At 55.0% G+C, this 22,285-nt stretch overlaps 4 protein-coding genes across 4 annotated transcripts; 2 read left to right on the forward strand and 2 right to left on the reverse strand.

Annotated features, from left to right (window-relative positions):
- Positions 1–1,940: 1,940 nt before the first annotated feature.
- M409DRAFT_26902 (uncharacterized protein) lies at positions 1,941–7,313 on the forward strand (the record flags this gene model as incomplete). Its single annotated transcript, XM_033808326.1, has 3 exons — positions 1,941–2,028; positions 2,097–6,586; positions 6,636–7,313. 3 exons carry the CDS (start codon positions 1,941–1,943, stop codon positions 7,311–7,313), a joined length of 5,256 nt encoding a protein of 1,751 aa, XP_033663553.1.
- A 1,529-nt stretch (positions 7,314–8,842) lies between these two features.
- On the forward strand, positions 8,843–10,962 carry M409DRAFT_68962 (uncharacterized protein; the record flags this gene model as incomplete). The annotated part of the gene is made up of 2 exons (XM_033818066.1): positions 8,843–10,792; positions 10,891–10,962. 2 exons carry the CDS (start codon positions 8,843–8,845, stop codon positions 10,960–10,962), a joined length of 2,022 nt encoding a protein of 673 aa, XP_033663554.1.
- A 540-nt stretch (positions 10,963–11,502) lies between these two features.
- Positions 11,503–13,143, reverse strand: M409DRAFT_26904 (uncharacterized protein; the record flags this gene model as incomplete). Its single annotated transcript, XM_033808327.1, has 1 exon — positions 11,503–13,143. The coding sequence occupies one exon, from the start codon at positions 13,141–13,143 to the stop codon at positions 11,503–11,505; it is 1,641 nt and encodes a 546-aa protein (XP_033663555.1).
- A 1,913-nt stretch (positions 13,144–15,056) lies between these two features.
- Positions 15,057–20,591, reverse strand: M409DRAFT_68964 (uncharacterized protein; the record flags this gene model as incomplete). Its single annotated transcript, XM_033818067.1, has 3 exons — positions 15,057–19,581; positions 19,636–20,065; positions 20,132–20,591. The coding sequence occupies 3 exons, from the start codon at positions 20,589–20,591 to the stop codon at positions 15,057–15,059; spliced, it is 5,415 nt and encodes a 1,804-aa protein (XP_033663556.1).
- Positions 20,592–22,285: the final 1,694 nt, after the last annotated feature.

The following is a 22,285-nucleotide window of genomic DNA, read 5'->3' on the forward strand; positions in this document are numbered from 1 at the left end:
CGACAGCTGCATGCATCACATGTGGTCCGTATGTTCTGCATGCGAGACGCGTGGGTTTCGCGATATGAACAAGCATGATGCCTGCCAAACGTTTTCTTACGCGCATTGCCATGCCCAGGAATTGCTCGCATCTGCAAGATTTGCTTTGATACTTCAGGATGCCATGCTCTGGCTCTTGAGTCGTTCGCTCGGCTTTGCTGCGTGGCAATCGATGTAGCGGCCAAGAGGGTCTGGAAACGGGGTGGGCAGGCAAGAGGCGTGCTAAAGTCGCGATATGTGGTTGTTCTGGCCGTTCTCCTGAACGCGTGGCGAGCAGATGTCGTCAACTAATTCCCGAGCGAGGGAGCGCGTCACGTCGTCGAGAAATTGGACGTCGCGATTGCGTTTGGTTAGAGTGCAGATTGGCTTTGCTTGGATCGAGGGAAAGGCGGAGTCAGAGTTTGGCGCAGTCCTGGACCCGCTCCCCATATTAATTTGCACACGGCACCTCGACACCAGCGGCGCGGTACCAAACTTGCGAGTGTCAGATGCCGAGTCGAGCAGGCGTGATTGGGCGGATAAATGTGATGGCCTGACATGTCCGCAGCCAGCCTCGTCGTGCACAAATTTCCTGAAGCGACGTGGAGGGAGGATGAGGCGGGATGTGGCGGCCGAGAAGACGTTTTATTTTTCGCAGGCGGCGCCTTCTCTGTGTTGGCCAGATCTGCGATAGTTCGGGGCAGCCGAGGCGAAGATCATCGACTTCAACGACCAGAGGCTGGAAGTTGGAAACGTTGGCGAAAAGAAGGCCCGAGGTGGGTTTCAGAGAGGCGCTAGATGGAGTGTAGAATTGCGCGGATGGGTGTCCGATGCGTGAGAGCTGCAGTCAGACCGCATTGGTCTGCAGGTACGGTGAGCTGGCAGCAAGAGGGGGGAGATATTGAACGGCGTCGCATAGGAGATGGCAGGAATTCTAGAGGGATATGTCTATAGCTGAAGCGGTTAGGTGTGCGGCGTCAGTGGTGATTCATCATTGTTCGGCGACGGTTGGGGTGGTCGTTGTCGTCGTCGAACTGGCTGCGAATGCTCGTTGTGATATAGGGCGCATCAAGGTTGGCGCTAGACTGGGCGGAAGGAGCCGAACAGTGATTGCTAAGGCAGGAACGACCTCTTCATCAACGAATATTGGAAGGCGCGGCGATGCGAGTGAATGTGGAAGGCCAAGATAAGGTGGCCGTCGTATTGTTGAGGTGGTGCGACGCAAGGCGGTCGAGAAATAGAAAGCTGTAGTGATACAGCAGCAACATCCACCTCAATCGAGGTGCAGCTCGGCAGTGGTGGTCCGCCGAAGCTAGCCAAAGTGTCAGGGGCAAAGGAAGAACACGCAGACCCTCTCGCCGTTGGCAGTAGTCCAGCACGCCGAGCGCTTTTATCGACGGCTCAGTCGTCCATGTCATTCTGCGAAATGTGTTTGCCCTGAATCTTCACCACCTTGACATCCACCACACACCAGAAACACCACCACCACCACCACCACCCACCGGCAAAATCCCGGGCGCACCTCTGGTTCGGTGGGCGATCATCCACCACCTCCAACCCAACGCCGCCAGCTTTCCCTGCTTCCACATGCAACGCGACTCGCAGCGTCTGTCGTGGCCGGAGAGCGCGCAATAACCACCGCGACGCGGCCCAACCCCCCGTCGCTCCGCCGACACCACCTCGACCTACTGCCAACACCACCGCCGCCCGAAACTTGGAAGCCGCCGTGAATCCATCCCATTCGCCTGCGAAATCCCGGCCTGGTTCGGGAGGGAGCGAGCTAGGAGGCAGCATCCTGGTCCAGCGCATCTCCGGCCAATGCAGGGGAAGCAATGGAACAACAACATGCAGCGGCTTCGTCGCCTCCCACCTCCCCGATTGTAACCACCTCTGCCTCCCACATGGCACGGCCCATCACCGCCATGCGCCATTCGAGGACCCAGAGCCGCATGGGCGAGGCCGCCAGTCGTGCCAGCGACGACGACGGTGCGCGAACGGCGGTCAAAGTCGGTAAGTCTCATCATCCAAACGTCCTACTGTGCGGCTTCATCTCCGTTGCTAACAGTTTCATGTGACAGCCGTCCGCGTGCGACCTCCCCTCAAACCCACCGACCCCGGCTTCGACCTCATCCCGCAGCGATTCCGCGAAAGCACATGCGAAGTATCCACGCCCACCAGCCTATCGGTTCAGTCGCCGCAGGGGAAGAAGCTCTTCGTCTTCGATCGCGTCTTCGATGAGCAAACCACGCAGGAGGGCATCTGGGAGTACGTGAGCGACAGCGTGTCGTCATTCGTAAAAGGATACAATGTCTCCATCCTCGCATACGGCCAGTCTGGTGCCGGCAAGTCCTACAGCATGGGTACCTCTGGCCCTGAAGACCAAGGCGATCCCAACGTCCGTGGTATCGTCCCACGAGCCGCACACGCACTCTTTGAGAGACTCAATGGATCCACCGCGAAACCCTCCGCCCTCCAAACACCAAAGCGATATTCGACGCAGGGATTACCGACGCTGGGGAGTCTAGCAAGAGGTTCGGGGGCACCAAAGAACTGGGAATTGAAGGCGACATATGTCGAGATCTACAATGAACAGCTGCGAGATCTGCTCATACCAGAGTCAGCAAATCCACAAGAGCGTGCACAAGTTGCCATCCGCGAGGACACCAAGGGTCGAATCATCCTAACCGGCTTGACTCAAGTACCCATCAACTCGGCGGAGGATATCTTGAATGCCCTGAACTTTGGATCGTCCATCAGACAGACAGATGCTACAGCAATCAACGCTCGGTCATCGCGATCACACGCTGTCTTCAGCTTAAACTTGATCCAGAAGAGGACTGACGGCGCACCGCCAACACCTACACCGAAGCTAGAAAAACGCCGATCGATGCCAGTTGAGCATGTGACTGGTGCTGAGAGTGTCGTCACGCTTGACAGCAAGCTACACTTTGTCGACTTGGCTGGTAGCGAACGTTTGAAGAACACTGGGGCAACGGGCGATCGAGCCAAAGAAGGCATCTCCATCAACGCTGGTCTTGCAAGTCTCGGCAAGGTCATCTCACAGTTATCCTCGAAGCACGGCAGCGGTCATATCTCGTATCGCGATTCCAGGTTGACTCGATTGCTGCAAGACTCACTCGGTGGTAACGCTATCACCTTCATGTTGGCCTGCGTAACTCCCGCAGTCTTTCATCTCAGCGAGACCCTCAACACTGTCCACTACGCCCAGAGAGCACGAGCTATCCAAAGCAAGCCCGAGATCCAGCAAAGCCATGAAGATGGTGACAAGCAGGCCGCGATCGATAGGTTACGGGCTGAAGTTAGCTTCTTGCGCGACCAGATTAGGCATTCAGAGCGCAATGGCACCAACAGTATGGACAAGAGCATCAGCGACAGGTATCGAGGCAAGGAGAACAACGAATTGCAGTCACAGCTGTTGGATATGCAGGAGAACTATAATGCTCTCAGCCAGCGCCATGCCAAGCTCATCGCAGAGATCTCCAAGAGCAGGGACAGTGAAGGCGCTGACACGCCATTGCTTAACGAGGCTATCGGGGAGAATGCGAGCGAGCGAATCAAGAGGTCCAACTCGTTCGCAGAGGCTGTCGAACACGTCGTGCTCGAATATGAGAAGACCATCCAAAGCCTAGAGACTTCGCTGTCGAAGACGAGATCATCGCTGGCCAGCACCGAGAGTACTTTACTCGAGAAGGAGACCCGTATCGCCTACATGGACACGATCCAGCAACAACTGCAGTCCAGGGTTGGCAAGTACATGGAACGCGAGGCAAATTACGACTCTTACACCCGGGATCTTGAAGGCAAGATGGAAGGTGCGACCGACGAAGAAGAGCTCAAGGATACTCTGATCACCGAGCTGCGCAAAGAGATTGCTCGAGTTCGTGAAAGCGAAGCTGGCGCCGAAGATTACATTTCAACGTTGGAAGAGCGCCTTGCAGAGGCAGAGCAAGATCAAGAGATCATGCAACGAGAGATCGATCGCCTTGAGCACGTCGTTGAGCGCCAGCGCAGCATTGGCAGACTGGACAACCTCCTTGGCGAACTTGATAGCGCACGTGGTGTTGAGCCCAAAACGAACGGTGTACGATCTCATTCGCGCTCGTCCAGTCCAGGAGTAAACGGCGACGACTATGATCCCTTCAGACCTTCAACACCCAATGTCGAAGACGATTTCGAGAAGGTTGAGCGAGAGGACTCAGACGCTGGAGATGACAGCAAAGCCGTCTCCGCGGTCGATGCACCTCGCAGTCCCGCACAGACTGACTACATGGCGGAGAAGTTGGAGAACCTGACGCAAGAGTTCTTCGACTTGCGATCTGAACATGAAACCGTTCTCACCGATTACGACAACCTCCAGCAGAAGTATCGTACCGCGCTTGAGACTCTCGCAAAGCTAGAGTACGGAAAAGACACAGTCAAACCACCAGCCGATGCCCAGAGCGATGGGGACTCTTTTTTAGCGAGCGCGGGGATGAAGGAAGAGGAGAGAGAGGAAAAGGCTTCAGAAGAGCAGCCTTCATCCTCGCTGTCATTATCACAGGAGCTCTCCTCGCAGGAGCAGTCGAATACTGGCGCAGAAACAGACCCCGAGAAGGGTTCGGACAGTGAACGCACGACAAGTGGTTTCCAAAGTCCAAGTCAAGACATCGACCCAAGTCAAGTGCCCTTACCAGGCGAGCATGAGGATCTGTTGCAGGAGATGGAGACTTTGCGGAAGCTACATGCCGAGAAGGAAGTTTCTGTGGCTGAGTTGACAAAGAACTATATGAGCCTCGCCCAGCGACACGAGAACACCCTTTCTCAGGTCGAGGAGCTCAAGAAGGAGGTGCAGAATGCGCAGACCAACCGACCGGCATCACCAAGTCTCGTATCTCCAGGCTTTTCGAAGCATGGCTGGAGGAGAAAGTCCGACGAGATCCTCAACTACAGCTCTGATCGCGCATCTCGCTCCTACGTGTCGATGAAGACGCTGGTGCTGAACAACTTTGAAGAGCAAGGCCATGTTCGACAAAGCTTCGAGCAGCACTTGAGCACCGTCATGGCTGAACTGCACTCTCGCTCTGAGAGAGTCACCTCGCTGGAAGCCGAGCTCGCCACTGTCAAGAAGGAAATGGAGAACAAGCAGCAGATCATTGCTGGTCTCACCCGAGAGCGCTCCAGTTTGGCAGCTGCATCTGCGTCTGGTGTTGACTTTTCTGTTGTGGGTCAAATGCGTGACCAGCTCATGGAAAGCGAAAACCAAATTCGGGCTCTTCATGAGCAGCATCAAGTGCGAGAGAGTGAGCTCTCTGAGCAGATCGAACAACTCAAGGCCACACTTGCCGAGCACCAGAAATTGATCGCCAACCAGAACGATCAGCTGCCTACCCCAAGCGAAGACGCCATGTTCTCGCAAGTTCCCGGCACGTTCCCAGAGACTCCTGCGGTCGATGCCAGTCGTGAGCTTTCCGGTCTTCAAGCAACTGGTGGTGCTAGCAATCGCTTCTCTCGTTTGATGCAGAAGGAAGAAGTGATCAAGCTTCAGCAAGAGGTCACGGCTTGGGAGCACAAGCACCACGAGGCCATGGATACTATGAGTGCCTCACAAGCGAACCTGCTCAACACCATCTCTGACCTTCAAGACTCCCTTCGCAAAGCCGAGAAGAGTGGACTCCCTTCGTCTGCTGGAGCATTCACTGAGTCAGATCTCGAAGACGAGCGTGCTAAGCACCGGGAGATTGTGGAAACACTCACTACACAGGTGCTTGAGCATAAGAAGATTGCCGACGAGCGTGTGACGAGGCTTGAGCAGCTGCAACAAGCCTATGCCAATATCATTGAGCAAGTTGACGACGAGTCGGAGTCTCACAACCTCACCCACAAAGAGCTGCAGACACACAGAGATCTTGTTGCAAATCTGGAGAACCAACTGCAGGTGCACAAGTCGGCGATCACCATTCATCAAGAGAGCTTAGAGACCTTGCAGGTTTCGCACTCGAGGGAGATTGACGAGATGACGGCTTCTATGAAGAAGCTTGAGGAAGACACCACTCTCAAGTACGCCGCGCTTCACGAACAACATCAAAAGGTCACTTCAGACTTGGAGAAACAGTTGGTGGATGTGCAGGCTGAGAAATCAGACCTCTTGCGCAACGCATCTTCTGCTCTCGGCTACGAGACTGATGGCGCGCGGCTACAGACCCAGATTCAAGGTCTGGTGGAAGAGGGCAAAGAGCTTCACGGCCGTCATCTCAAGAGCACCAACGAGCTCAAGGCCGTGCAAGAGGAGCTACAGAGTGCCATCAACCGGTCCGTTGACATGGAGCAGCAGATCGGCCAGCTCAAGATGATCGCCGAAGAGCGAGACGTTAAGCTGGACAAGATGACTGACAAGTACAACAAGGCATCTGCCCTTGTTGAGGAGCTTGAACAGCAGCTGAACAACACATTCGACTCGCATCAAGAGACGAACAAGCGTTTGTCGACGATGCAGTCTGAGACGGTGCATGCTCGCATCGAGCTTGAGCGTGAGTTGGAAGAGCAGAAGGCGAAGGCGATTCAACTCGAGGTAAGTCAATCAAGAGCTCTCATGATAAGAGTCATGCTAACAATCGCAGCAACAACTCAACGCTTACAAGCACATGTCGCTTGCGTCAAACTCGACTGCTCGTGAGTCGCTATCGCCAGATGCCGCCGCCCAAGCACTGGGCAGATCTGGGTCAGGCTTGTCAAACCAACGCAAGTCTGGCCCAACTGGACTTCCGACTCCACCACCTTCAATACCTCTTCCACCACTTCCTGGTTCTCCAGCATCCGGCACTCCACCGGTGAATGGATTCGACAGGACGACGTCGCCAACCCCGCGTGGCGCTTCGCCAGTGCCGACGACGAACTCACCTCCAGCTTCAAGGCATACTTCGCATGAAGTCAGCCCAAGCCCGGCAGTGTCGCAGATCATCGAGGAGCAGGAAGCCCGCATCCGCACCATTGAGAAACATCTCTTTGCGGAGAAACAGCTCACTGCCACGCTTGAAGAGGCTCTCGTCGATCTTGAGACTTCAGCGAACCGCACCAAGTCCGAGATGGAGAACTGGCGCATGAAGTCCCAGACGCTCGAAGACGAGCTCGTGGGCCTGCGCAAGGAGCGTAGTAGCTCTCGCGCCAGTCTGCAAGCCGTCGAGGAGGAGCGCGAGATGCGAGTCCGCGCCGAGCGCGCCCGACGGGCCCTCGAACAACGCATGGCCGAGCTCAACGCCAACAAGAAAAAGAAGAAGAGCGGGCTGAACTGCTTCTAGGAGAAGCCCACCCGTCCTCTGATTTCACGAATACATCACCGGCCGCGACATCACCACAACCACTACCCTTTCTTGTAAAAACCTTTCGACCGGAGGCCAAACGCACACTCTGGATTCCCTTCTCTACGAAACAACACAAGACCCATACACACATACACACTTCTTTTTGCAAACTCTTGACGGAATCCCACGTACATGGCACACGAGTTTCCTTTTGTTGTTTGTTTGACACAATACCACCATTCGGCGTTCAGCGGGAAAGACAACACCACAAACACTCGCAGTTATTCAGCGAGTAGTCGAGAGATACAACGAGGCTCACGGACAAAAGAAGAGTGAATTTTGCGCGCGTTTTGAGATTTTTGAGAGGGCCATTTGGGGTTTTGGGTTTTTCATGTTGTTGCTGTTGTTGTTTGTTCTAATACCCCCGACCCGCGATGTTGCAGCTCTTGATGGCTTGACTAGCGTCTGTTTCTTCTATTCGATGTCGATGGGGATGAGAGGGTGGACGGTTTGCTTTGGGGAGGGAGGGCGAGGGGGAGGCTGAGGGTGGGTTTGGGGGGGTTGTGTATAAGTATGTTTTAGCATAAAAGGCCGGCGGACATAAGCCTGAATCCCTCTGGCTGTTCACGCACGCTTTCCAACCCCTTCGTCACCTCTGTTTCATAATACCGCTATACTGATCCTTCTTGCTGCATCTGGCTCGCGCTCACAAGACACGGACATGGCAACGTGACCGCCCATGGCTGGTCGAGCAAATACGAAGACGCTATTAAGCGCTGAGGTCCCATGCCGGCTGCCGATACGTTGCAGCTGTAGATCCTGAATCCTCGTGGTGCCCACAGGGTCTTACGGCCGCGGCTGTCAGGCCGGCGCCAGGAGTGGGACGTCAACGCAAACACCACCTCTTGTCTACACTTCACCCGGTCCGATAGCGGCCATGATTGGGCGCTGGCCTCCAGCGGTTAAGCCGTCGTCTGCAAGCGCAATAAACTCGCGCCTGAAAGTTACGGGTCAGGCCAATGGCCGCAGCTACGGTAGAGCTTCCTCTATACCGCACTTCATCAGGCATCGTCGCGCATCCTTCAGCTTGCTGCGTCTGGTAGCCGTGCAGGGCCACTATCACGCGAAAAAGTCATGTTCAGCCCCCACAGCGCTGAGAGGGTACCCTTTGGGCGCTTCGCGAGGTCGCGGGACGAATCACAGGAGCTGGCGCGTGGGAGATGAAAGGTGCCAGATGTTGGCTGGCCATGCCGCCCGCGCCGCAGCCACGCATGAGGAGCTCTACCTCGCCGTCCCAGTCGCAGGCCGGGTTCGGGTGTGATCGCCTCCAGCAATGCGGCCCTCACAAAGCCGTCGTCGACCTGCAAGCCTCTTTCCCTCTCTGCCATGCTTCCTCCTCGTCGTCTCGTGCTGCAAGTCCAGGCACTCTCTCGCACCCTTCTCCATATCGAGAGCTCCTACATCCTGATCTCATCATCCGCAATATATACTCCTTCTAGCGCATGGCCGTCTCTGCGTGATGAATTATGAGTGCCAACGGCGTGAACGGCCATCGCGAAGATGTGCTGTATCGCAAGCTCTCAGCTGACCGCAAGGAAATCCGCATCTTGTGCTTGGAAGAAGACCGAGATCCCAATACGCCTCACTATGGGAACGACCCGGCCACGACCCCTCCCACGCCTTCGAAATTGAATTTCAGATGGGAGTACATCTCTCTGTCCGATCGCATCGTGCCCCACTACGACGCAATTTCCTACAGCTGGGGCAACGACGAGGAGAAGGCTAAAGGCGCGACGATTGACCTTAATGGCGAGACGATTACCATTCCGAAGAATGCACAGCAGGCTTTGAATGCGCTCTGTTTGAGGCATGGGCATTATCGGGTTTGGATCGATGCGGTGTGTATCGATCAAGAAGATAAGACGGAGCGGAATGTTCAGGTCTCCTTCATGGGCGACATCTTCTCGAAAGCCACGCGAGTGTGCGTCTGGCTCGGCGAGGACCATTCGTCTGGAGAACCTGCCATTGGATCTATTCGGACGTTGCTGCAATCTTTGGACCCTCGATTACCTGAAGCGCTCAAGTCACCTCACTCTCTCTCGAACCAGAGCCCTCCTCTTAGCACGGATCCGGGAAAGCTCTCATCATATCTCGGCTGGCCTTCTGTGTACTCTTTCTATTCCAACCGGTGGTTCACGCGAGCATGGGTGATTCAGGAAGTATGTCTTGCGAAGCAGGCTATCTTCTACCAGGGCAAATATCCATCGGCAGTGGACTTCAACGAGATCGCCGTGCTGGCCACGTACCTTTACGAGCGACGATATACGTTACCGAAGAATCCCAAGAAGAGCGCTTTGACAGGCTTTGAAAACGCGGCCACGATGTATACTCTCAAGAGGCATAAGTCGCAAAAGCTGGCGAGTCTGCTGAGAGTCGTCTATACCTTCCACTGCAGCGAGCCTCATGATATGGTCTATTCGGTTCTCGGCATGCGACATCGATCGGCTCAGAAGGCTGAATCTGTTCATCGCGTGATCCCTATCTACGAGGAGCCTATTGTCGAAGTCTACGCCAAAGCAACAAAAGCAGCCATCACAGAGACTCGGTCTCTCGGAATCCTCAAACACGCACACAGCCTTCGTCCCTTACACCGACGAAGTGGCGAGTTTGACGATTTCCCGTCTTGGGCTCTACGAATGGACCTTCGAGGCCACTACCACATCAATCCCATCTCCTACCGCAACTTCCGCTTCAACGCCAACAACTACCTCCCCCTCGTCCTCTGGCCGAACGAATCTTCCCGCGTGCTCCGAGTCCAAGGCGTGCTCGTCGACGTAATCTGCGACGTCTCCGAATGCATGCGCTGGAAACAATACGGCGCAGAGAACCTCGTCAACGGCGGCGGCAACGGCTTCAACGACACCCTCACCGCCGCCGCGGTCCTGCACGAAACCTACAACTGGACCAAAGAACAACTCCCCCTCTGGAAAGGCAAAGACCTCGCGGCGAAATTCTCCATGACCATCGCAGCCGGCCAGGATGCCTCAGGCCGCAACCTCGCCGAGGACAGAGCCAACGCCAACCGCCTCCACCACGGCTTCTGGACCACAGCGCACTACCCCGAATGCCCCAACTCCGCCGGCGCGACCAACGGCGACGTCTCCGAGAGCGAAGACGACGCCGCCTCCGTCACCAGCGCCTCCACCAACTCCCGCTCCATCGACGTCAAGGACTTCGACGCGGACCTCGAAGCGGACAACCCGGACGCCACGTACGCCCTCGCGGCGATGATGAAGGGCGGCCACCACCGCACCGTGTACGTCACCGAGCGAGGAGCTTTAGGTCTCGGAACAGATAATGTCGAGCCGGGGGATTGTCTGGTGATTTTGTTCGGCGGGAGCGTGCCATTCGTGTTGCGGCCTGAGAAGCATTATTGGAGGTTTGTCGGGGATACGTATGTCGAGGAGGTTATGCATGTGAGTTTTCCCCTTTCCCTTCTCCTCGCATCTTTAAAAGATAAGGCATTTCATCGTCGTCGTGTGTACGAGAAATGCTAACGCATGTGCTCCCACAGGGCGAATTCATCAAATCCCTCAACGAAGTCAACCGCCTCGAAGGCGCGAAGCAATGGTTCAAAATCCGATGACGATGACGACGATGCCCAACAACAACGACAGACCCAGATAGTGTGCACCGATCCTTTCAAAAACTATCACAGGCGCAACGCAGGAGTTCCTCATCGAATCAAAGGGAAAGGGAAAAGGGAGCATTCCAAAGGGCAAGGAAAGGGGAGATGTAATCTGGCGCAGGTGGACGCATTTGTTTGTCTTTACTTTCTTGTTCGTGCGTTCTGAGCGTACGCGTTTTCGAGAGACAGATCTGCGTTTTCTTTTTTAACTTCACTTCTTGTGCAGATACTTGACTGAATTTCCCCGCACCGTGTGCGGTGTTTGTGCGAGATACCACCACGGCGCCTCTTTAGATTCAAGGGGTTCATAGCATAGCGATAGCGGCATATAGCGAGAGCGTGGAGTAGATCGTTGCGATATTCGATGGGTGATATTGCCATTTGAGGTGCATTCTAAGCTCAGCGACTCGCTGATGACAGCGGTAATGAATCGACGAATGATATGGTTCGTCTAGGGGTAAAGAGTGAAAGTGTGTCACTTGGAAACCCGTACCTCAATCAGGCTCCAGAAGCCACCTCCGCCTTCGCCGGCGCCTGCGCCTGTGTCTGCGCCGCATTACCCGCCGCCACCTGTCCACCGCCTCTCCCTCCCCTCGCACCTCCCCTCCCGCCCCTGAACCCACCGCGATTACTGCCCGCATTGCGATCCTTAAACTCCAACACTTCGACGTTACCGTTAGCCACGGCGACTTTCTTTGCTTCGACGGCTTTCTTCATGCTCTCGCCATCCTTGAAGATCGCAATCGCCGTGCCCTTCCTAGGCTCGATGGTGACGTTTGTGACATCTCCGTACTGGGAGAGGGCTTGCTGGATGAGGATCTCGGTCATGCCCTGGCTGGGGTTGGCGTGTTTCAGGTATGCTTTGAATGTGCTGGGGCTTGGGGTGGATGTTTGCTGTTGTTTGGGGCCGGTCGGGACTTTGGCATTTGCGGTGGATGCTGGACCGGTAGGTGTTGATGAGGGCTGCGGTTTCTGGTCCTTCGAATTTGTGGCAGCGTTCATTACTGCTGGTGATGATGGGGCCGGAGATTGCGGCGACGACTTCTCGGTCTTGTCCTGCGTAGCTGGGGTAGGCTTCGGCTTTATTCCAAGATCCTTCTGCAGCATCTTCTTGATTCCCTCGGCATTGCCACGCTGCCTAGGCCCTCGAGGTGTCGGATTTTGAGCTGCGGCTGTTGCAGCACCTGCAGCCGCATTCTTAGCCGTGCTTGCAGGCTCGTTGGGCGTTGCGTTCTGCTGCTTCGGGCTCTGCTTGGAATCCTTCTTCTGTTTGGCTTGTGCCCCATTCTTACTTTGAGGTTGCTGTGGAGAAGCCGGGCGTTGATTGTTTTGCTGCTGCTTGCCTGCCACCTGCTTGTTCAGCGCCTTTACAGCTTCCTTCGACGCCTGCTCAACTTTCTGTTGCGGCGTAACTTTGTCGTCCTTGCCATCCTTCTTGCTCGCAGCACCATCCTTACTGTCATTCCGAGAGTGTCCCTTAGACTCCTTCTTCTCAGCCTTGGATTCTGCCGCTTTCGCCTTGTTCGCCTTCTTCTCCCTAAGAGCTTCGATCAAGGGCGTGCTCTTGACTTCGACTTTCTCGACCTCTTTCTGTTCGGCTGATGCGCTGTCAAGTGCTGGTGGCTTCGTAATCGGTTGGGTCTCCGCCTCGAGGAAAGCAATGAATTCGGGATCTTGATCGATTGTGCCTTGGCGAGTGTCCGCGCGGGGCTTTGCATTGATAGGAGTCCGTTGATTCGGCGCAAACCCGAGTGTCGGTGGTAGGTTCTTGAGGTCTGAGTTCTTATGTGTTCCCGCCTTGTCCTGGAACGTGACGGCCAGAAAACGGGCCTCAAACTCCTTCACCACCTGCTCATTCACAAGGTGGACATAGCATCTGCTCTGCTCCGGGATCTTGCCCAGTGCTGTCTTCACTTTGCCCTGGCGGTACTCCCTCCAATCCACTTTGCCATTGCCTAGCTTCCACTCGTCGCCCAGTATCTCCTCGAACTCAGTGAGTGTAAGTCCCGGAGGTAGACGGCGCACTTCCAGCTTCAGTCGCGGTTGCGGTCCTTTGATCGCTGCCGCGCGTGTTGCTGCATTGACGGGCAAGACGCCGCTCGCTCGGTCGTTGTTCTTGACGAGAACCTTGGGCGGCATCTTTGGTCGTTGTGTATCCATTTGATTGTCTGTAGCCTGCAGGAGTTTGCAGTGTTCAAGAGAAGTCACAAGTGACGATGTTGTTGACTAAGTGGGGCAGCGGAAGGCCCGAGCGGACCGACCGCCGCTGAACCTTGGCAGGCGCGAAGTGAGTGAAACAGGTTTCAACTCAAAGACGACTTCACCTTTCCCATCCATTATCACAGCGACCAGGCTCGTTCGCCGGCACAGCATCGCCAATACGACGATGCAGGAACTCCAAGTGGTGTCTGGATATCACACAACTTCGCAGGCACCATGCTCCCGACCCACACTTTCACAAACGAGCTGCATCAAGGCTGCAGCACCACGAAAGGGAAGCATTCCCAACCACTTGACCGATCTTCCCACGTCACGCGTACATGTGCACAGCGTCCCAAACACTACGCTGCACAACCGTGTGCCTGCTGCTGCAATGTGCTGTGGCCCCTAAGAATAATCTTCCGATGGAAGTGCTCGCATATATTGCCTACCACCCCATCCCACTTCCCTGGGTTCCGCCGAAACCCCCATGCCCCCCGTCTGTGTGTAAAGTGGTCGCAGCAGTGGCCGTACCACCATGAACACCCAACCGATTTTCTCGTATTTCTTTCCCCAACCCCCATGTATTCCCTTCTCACCGTTTTCGGTTCACGAGTTTCGATTTCATTGCTGTCGCTTAAAGCTTCCCGACCATCGGTCCCGACGTCCTGTTCGACCGGCTCCCGTATTCGGAAATTCGTCACAGGCCTTTCTTTCCGAACAGCAAAAGTCATGCAGGTACCAGCAGTCAACGACATCTGGTTCCGCAAAGTAAACACATGTCGCGCGGGTGCACGTTTTGGGACCACGGCACCTATGGCACGTTCTATCTGGCAGCGAGGTTCGACAGCGTGTGGTTGCAGCTCGAAGGCCAGGCTCTGATGTTACATTGACTTCTTTCCACGACTGTTAAGATTGTGCAATACATTACCCAGATTTGTCTCGGCATCTTGCTCGTCATTGCTGTCATCATGTAGCTAACAAATTGCTCATTCGGCAAATCCGTCCAAATCCTTGAAGACAGGAGGCTGGCCGCAATCAATAAACAATCTACGCACTGCCAAGTCACAGACTATCTTTACAGCACATCACTGCAGGCAGTCAATCTATCAAAACCTGCCAAAAGTAAACTATTGTCCGAAAAAATCCGCCACACACATCAGCTCAAGCGAAGCCACGAGAGAGGGAATGTCACACCGCATTTTCGAAAGATTCTCGTTGCATTCTCTCTTTGTTGCCTCAATTTGTCTATCTACAACCCCCAGCCTCCCTCCCCCGTTCAACGACAACCGAAGAATCTCAGAAAAGGCCGTAACAAATGCCGTGTCAATACCGAATGAAACGCTTTGCAAAACCCGTGCCCAATTTCATGCCGTGAGGCATATCCGCCAAGCGGTCTGTCAACAAGTCTTCTCCCGCCCATAGAACAAGAAGTCCGAGAGAGCAGAAGTCGAAAAAAAACATATCAATGCTTGCTTGCTTGCTTGCTTTGCGAAGAAAAGAAGTCTGTACAAGTGATAGAGACCACAAAAAACGTTCAGAAAAGATCAAACAAAAACATACGCCATCGCTCGTGCAAGAAAGAATCGTAATCAATGCTTTGCTGTGATAAGATACATTCCCGATCTTTTCGAAATCAAAATATGCTGTCGCTAACTGAATGATGATGAGGATGATGGAGGATTAGATGATGTGTGATATATGCTTGAATGTAGGTCGTAGGCGGTGGCGTTGAGCGGTCGTGAAATGTAGGTATGTAATGATGTATAGAATGTCGAGATCGTTGGTGTCGTAATGTTGAGCGTGAGGTGAGTGTCGAAAAAGGCCAGAAAAGATTGAGGAAATAGGTTTCATCACAAGAACCCTCCTGCGTTGGGATGGGGCCAGGCGCCCTGCTGGACGGCTTCGGGAGGCATGTTTGCGCGGATCTCCTTGGGGTTTCGATATCCGCCCATTGCGCTGTTGTTTCTGCTACCGGGGAGGCTACTGGGTGGTATGCTTGTCTCGTTCAGCTGTCTCTCGCTCCCTGGACTGGTAGGCACAGGGTGGGAGGGACGATGGCCACCTCCGCTCGCCATCGCTGCCATTGCTTGCTCATAAGGGCTTTGTGCGCGACTGCCAGTCTGTTGGGTTGGCGTTGCACTGGGTATGGGGACGCTTTCGTAGGGAGCTGGACCAACTGGTGGGAACTGTGGCGGTGGACGGTCTGGGTGGGCTGAAGTGGGCAGTGGGATCGACTCGTACGGCGAGAGGCCTCTTTCCATCTGTGGTGACTTAGTACGGCCCTTTGAGCTGCTGCGCATACGTTCTCCCAGGCCGCGGAATCGAGCGCCAAAAGATTCTCCAACGCTGCCTTGGTTGCGGCGATGCGTTGTGGGCGAAGAAGTGGAAGACCGCTCGTTAGTAGCTGGGAATTGCGGTGCCTGAGTTTCAACTGCACTGGTTGGTGCATTTTGATCGATAGCAATGTCGATAACCCCTGAGCCAGTCTTGGTGTGAGTTGGCGAGAACATCGTTGGCGGAGGCGGAGGCGGCGGAGGACCAGCAAGATGCAGCAACTCGGGCAAGACAGGTGCTTGTGTGTTGTGAGGAGTCTCTGGTATGACGATGACGTTCGAAGTATCGCTGCCGTGAAGTGCGGCATCGATGCTTGTCACGGAGTCGCTAGTCTCAGACGGGTTCGCCAGGTCTGGTGGCGAGATCTTGCGAATGTTCGACAGCCGGCGGCTGTGGGATGGAGCTGCCTTGTATCCTGGATGCATTGGTACCGAATTGCTTGAGCTGCCACTGCTGGAACTGTTGTCTGGAGGAGCGGACGCAGAACGAGGGCCACTGCCTTTGCTGAAGACACTCGACGGCAGTAGCGGACCTAGGGAATCACCTGTCTCAGATTGCTGAGTCGAGGGACCTGAGATATGTGTCGACTGGCGAGGGTTTGTAGAGACCATAGAAGATGATACTCCGCTGACCATAGAGCCCGTGATTTGACTCAAGTTACTTCCAGAGAGCGACAAGTCACTGAACTTGCCAGGAATGTCTGGGACATTCGGAATCGCATTACCGTCACTGCTGTCAGAGCCCATGTACTTGGGATGTCTCATAGCTCTCGGTGTTGCTGGCAGTCCAATTGGAGCCGATGGTGTTGATGTTCCGGTTATCTTGCCAACCAAGCCGTACTTGTTCATCGAATCGGCGTCAACAGTATGAGCGCGAGACATCGGCGGCATGAAAGAAGTGGGACTGTCGCCAAGATCCGTCTGCGAGCGCTGCCCTATTGATGGGCGTTGAGTACCAGCAACAGCTGCTGGAAATTCGCCTGGACGAGGAATCTGAGGAGCTGATGGGCGTCGCCTTGCTAGCGAAAGACGTCTCTCCTCGAGCTCCTTCGCTGCGAGTTCTTTCTTGCTCATCCCACTTCTTTCAGACATGGAGGAGTTCTCAGAAGCCAACGAAGCTTGCGGCAGCGATCCTTCTTCAGGAATCACCTGTTGAACAACGTCGGTGGACCTCATGTCAGGATCTTCTTTTCGTCGTCGACGACTGCTTGATCGATCACGTCGGTCCCGACTGGCCTGTCTGCGGTCTTGCAAGTCTTCTGGCAGCCGGCGATTGGCACTCTGGGATCGTAAGCGGAATCTCTGACCATCACTCTGAGTCTCTTCCTTGTCGGCCGCATAGACCTTGTTCGACAGTGTTGGCAGCGGGGACGAAGGTGACCGCGTCGATGAGCCAATCGTTCGTTCGTCGCTTCTACCACGCCTGTCGCCCTCAGGAAGCACGTTCAAAGGACTTGTCGGCATGCTTGGGGCCTTGCTCGAGGTGCGAGGTGGGTGCGTAGGCTTCACCTTGTCTTCAGAGACTGTTTTGCGTGCAAGTCGTGGATCAGACTTCCCCGACCGAGCGCTCTTGTGTGACTCCACCGGCGAGCCCAGGCCAGTCTTGTAGAAGTTCTCATCATCCGTAGTAGCAGGCTCGACCTTTCGAGATTGAGCTTGAAGGATTTCCTCAGGTGACATGGGCACTGGCGAAGACGGCGATCGCTTCGCAGGTTTGATGTACCGCACCTCTCCTTTTCTACCACGGTTCTCTGAAGCCTCTCGCATCCGGCTACTCGCGCGGCCAGATCGGCTCTCGCCACGCTTTCGAGATTCACCACGTTGTCTGCTGTGAGTCCGCTCCTTTCGGGCAGTTTGACGGGCTTCGTCAACACTACTAATGTACTCATCAGTCGCTCTACCCTTGGCACTACCCTTGGCACTTTTCGTGCTGGCTTTTGAGCTGCCGCCAGTCAACGGAGGACTCAACGTGCCTGCTCGATTCTGCGCAATGACACCGCTGCGTTCCATGCTGGGAGACATTTCATCAGTGAATACTGTGTCGACGACCTGTATGCCCAGTCGATCTTGCTTTCTATCCCGAGACGCACGCGAGTCCTCTCTGAGACGGTTGAACACTCCATGGGCTGGCGAAGGCAGCTGGTCAGCCCTTTCGCCAAACGTACTTGGTGCTAACTTTGTTGCATCGTAGACAGTAGGCCGTAAAGCGGTCGCAGGTTCAGGTACGCTGCCAACAGAACTCGACCTCTTGTTGACACCAGTGCGAAGCAATGCATTTGCGTCGCCGAAGTCGCGAGCAGCTGTTAGCGGTGTAATGATCATTTCTGCTTCTTGTTTCGCACGCTCGATATCTCCACGAGACGGTAGCCGCTTCCTTCGGTTGTATCCACCCGGCGTTGCGGTTCGTGCAGATGTAGGATCTCTGGCGGAGCGCACCCAATTGCTCCTCCAAGGATCGCGACCAGCCGGTGATAATGGGAGAGCAGACATTCCGCCGATGGGAGTAACGCCGGCAGTTACAGTAGCTGGGTCCAAAGTGGTAAGGGGTTCATCCGGTGCTTGCTGAATAGGTGCCGCCTTGTCTCCGAAGCTGGTGATGAGCTTCAAGGAAGCATTCTTTGCCGTCAGTCGTCCAGATCCGGAACGGGATGGCAGAGAATACGTAGGACTTGTCACAGGCCCTGCGCTAGCTGGTTGGCTGCGCGGCTCTCGTTGTGCCACATGTACGGCATCTTGAGCCCTTGGCGACGTCCATGGAGCGTTGGTCTCGATACTGGTGCAAGAGAAGCAGCGAACGGCGAGCTCTGCATCTCCACCAAGCACAGCAGCCTCGCCCCATTTTCGTAACAGCCAGGAGATTCGTTGCCAGTCGGACTCTCGCGTTAAACACGTGAGGAGCACAGCTTCTAACCAGAAACCTTGCGAAACATAGACTTCGATTGCGTCGTTGACCTCGCCAAGTCCGATCAGAATGCCAGCTGCTGGATGGATATCGCCCTTTTCAAGAAGTCGCTGCACGAATGCCTCGCCCACCTTCTTCTGGGAGTCTGCCCCAATGGAGCTGAGAGCCAGAAGCATCCAGTCGGAGGAAGTCATGGATTCTGAGCCAACCAGAGATGCCATTTGATCGGCATCGATATCACCAAGCCATCTCGAAAGTAGAACACCACTTGCAGAACCAGCGCCGTGTCCTGCCAGTTCCTCATTGACGAGGGTACGAACATCGTCATTCCAGCCGAAAATCACGCTGAGCATCTCGCGCTGAAGTATCTCTGGTGTGCGAGCTACTTCTCCGTAGTGCGGCGTGCGAAAGGCGACCTCCCGTAATCGAGCTTTCACCCATGGAAAGAGATCCATAGACGACACTTCCCTACCCTCCTCTGGGCTGCGTAGAACCTCTTTGCGAAGGTGTGAAGATCGTTTTCGGCTGTGCGTTGAGCCTTGGGTTTGCGATCGAATTGAGACGCTCTCGTGCCCAACTTTGGAAGGAGGCCCAAAGGAAAACTCAGTACCCTCGAAGCTGGTGCTGTTTGATGCTCGTGAAGAATCAGGTCGATCGTAGAGGTATTTTCGTTGTCTGCGGACTGCGTGTCCCGAACCTCCTGAACTGAGCGACCCTGCATTACTTGACCGAGAACTCAAAGGCATCACTTTGTCGCGAATCTCTGACTCAAGAGCATCTAGTGACTCCATCTCACGAGCGATCTTCTGTAGAGGCGACATGTTCATGCTCTCATCTGCACTGCTTTCCTCATCTGTCAAGCCAGGCAGACTGGTCTGTCCCAGAACAGCTGCTGATTTTGATCGTTCTTCGAGCGTCGTTGGTGGCGTGGGTGGTGCGTTTGCGGGTACGTGCTGCGCTGTAGCAACTTGTAGTGGAACATTGCTAGGGTTGATGTCGTATTGCTGAACGGTGTGGTTTCGTCCGAGGGTAAACAACGTCGCACTTGGTCCGTAGTTCGAGATTCCCACGACTCCGTCAATGGTGGGTATTATATCGTATGTCACCTTCTTGGTGCGAACGTCCCAAGCTCGGGTTTCCCTGAGATATAAGTGTCAGTGCTGTGTCTCCATTCTTGAATGGCTTGCTACGTACCCTTCCACGAATTGGATCAGACGACCATTCTTAGACCACGCAAACCAGCAAGCGCCAGGCTGTGGTGTTTCTGATCGCTGCAGAACTCTGATGATGTTGGGAGTGTCTGTTTGTTCTTTGGGCACACTCCAGACTCGTAGATCGCCATCATACGTTTGTGTCGCAAGCATATCTGTCTTTTGCTTCGAGGACGATCCATGCCATGCCAAGCCAGTGATCTTCGAAGGCGCTCTGTTCGTGTTCAAGGTGTGCAAGATCGTAAACGAAGGCTGGAGAGTCGCAATCAATATCGATCCGTTTAAGTAACCAATCGCAAAAGCACTGCAGTCAGCTGCAGGTGCAATCGCGGTGATGGGGTCGAATATTGTCCGCGCCGAGATATGTTCTGACGTCGAGGGCTCGAACAAGATGATGTTACCTTGATCATTGCCTAGTAACCGTCAGTACCTCACACAAGACACGAAAGCTTATCCGAGACAATGCCAAAAGTACGTACCGAATGCAATGTTCCCGTTCCGCATGAAGGCTGCCACTTTCATGTGCTCGTATGCAGAGAACCGTGCGACCTCACCACCACTCAGGATATCCCATACAATAGCTGTTTTTCCAGCATCAAAGCTGACCGCTAGCCTTCCTGAACCCCTCTCACTGACGTTGTCCACCACTATCCATAGCACATCTTCCCGATGTAAGTCGAGCCTCCTCTCGATCGTGAGCGTGTCATGATGGAGCACTAGAATTCGATTTCGTTGCGCATATAGGAGGAAGGAGGCTGTAGCGGCGCATGGCTCAAATTCTTGATCGGTGTTCTCAGGCGTAAAAGCTGTTGGAGGCGGCGTCTGCCTTACTTGCCCCGATCGTCTTGAAGCTGAATGGGTCGAATGTGGTGCCGAGTGATGTGATGTCGAGGATCTCGTTGACGTTGACCTCTGTCTTGACACCTGCCTAGTTGACATCTTGTCCAATCCTTGAAAACGTTGGTCAGTCGTCGTCCCAAACAGCAAGCTTGGCCATGAATTGGGTCGCGGTCTCTAAAGAGGCCAGATGCCGGATATAGGTTTGACAGGAGAAGAAGGTGAAGGTGCTCTGAAGAGGCACAGTCCTACGTACCCTTGACATGCAGCGCTAACAGAGTGAGGTCACACCCTGTGTAGCTCAAGATATCCAGATATGCCTTGGACCAGCTCTCGTGCGCTCTAGCCCCACCCCAGCGAATGAGATGCCGGTAGGCTGCAACACAGGATGCATGCAGCCGCTGGAGCGGTTTGGACAAGAGTACAGGAAGGCGGTCCTGCAGGAGGGAGCAAAAGCAGATGTTACGAAAGCTTGCAGGAGGAGCATCAAGAGAGAGCAGTCGGGTAGGTACACAAAGATGCAATCAGATGCGCAGCCAAATCAGAGCTCAGCGCGTAGGGTGTTGGGAGCAGCGCGACGCCAACGAACGGGTCCTCGAGACCGTCGATGATGAGGGCCTCAGCGGGTATGCCCAATACCAGGCGTGGCGGACGAGGGCGCGGCTACGCGAGAGGTTTGAAAGGCTGGGGAAAGGGACCTATGAAGACCAGAAGAGAGAGGGATACTGTACGATTCGTTCGTCGAGGACGGGACGAGTGCTGGACGGTCCCGAGGCCAGAGACTCCCGCGCAGGGCCTGGGGAGGGACCTGTATCCAGACAGGAAAAGCGGGCCTATTCTTGATGGCTTCCACGCACGACGGGCTGTGTTTCATGTGCGAAAGCATGCAGAGAGTGCTGGTGAACGCAGCTGTATGGAGCAGCAGAGTACGAAGTCCAGGCGGAGAAAAGTGCGACCAGGGCCGTTCGGCGCAGTGATTCGCCAGGCCCAGCGCCACTAGAACCCAGCGATCTGCGCGAGGCACACAATAGTCACACCCTACTTGCCGACCTCAGCGGCTATTATACCAACACCAACATGGCCGAAATGCTTTAATGCTGCCGCAGCGACGCCTTCGCGCTTCGTTCGAGTTCGAGACGCAACACACTTCCCAGGCGACGGCCATCTTCACAGCCTGGCAGCAGGACCGATCCCGTCCATCGGGGGCCTCTCGAGCTGGGGCGGGCGGTCAACAGGTGGTCGGGAGCTGGTCTGTACAACGCATCGACTGCGCTGCTGCTGCTGGGCGGACCAAGGTCTCGGTATCGAGCAAGTGGTGCACCTTGCATCGCACTGCACGTTGCTGCCGCTTGTTGCGCTCACGGCCGTCCAGTGGTGCGTTGCGAGGATGCCCAGTCACACGAACAATGATCACGAGTCGTCCGACCGACTCGACGCTGGCGATAATCAATGGCTGGACGTCATATTCCTCCCCACCGGGATCCCTGGATGGCCTTCTCGTCCAGGACTTGTGCTGCCGTTAGTTCCTGCAGCGACTGCAGCCGTTCATGCTGTCCAACAGAAATGGCGAAGAAGCCGGCCACGCTGCTGCTGTTCGTGCCGGCCTGTTGCGCGCTGTAGACTCACGATGAAGCCCAAACCGGCTGATCCCTCGTCACGTGCGGGCCCTCACCGCATGCTCTGCACCATCGACACGGTACGCCACTCTCACTACGGTACTACTATCACCTCAACGACGACCACAACTGGAAGCTGCGTGGAAACGATGTTTGTGACGATGCATTTGCACAGTTGAT

Source organism: Zasmidium cellare (assembly GCF_010093935.1).
Source record: "Zasmidium cellare ATCC 36951 unplaced genomic scaffold M409scaffold_34, whole genome shotgun sequence".
Taxonomy (NCBI): domain Eukaryota; kingdom Fungi; phylum Ascomycota; class Dothideomycetes; order Mycosphaerellales; family Mycosphaerellaceae; genus Zasmidium; species Zasmidium cellare.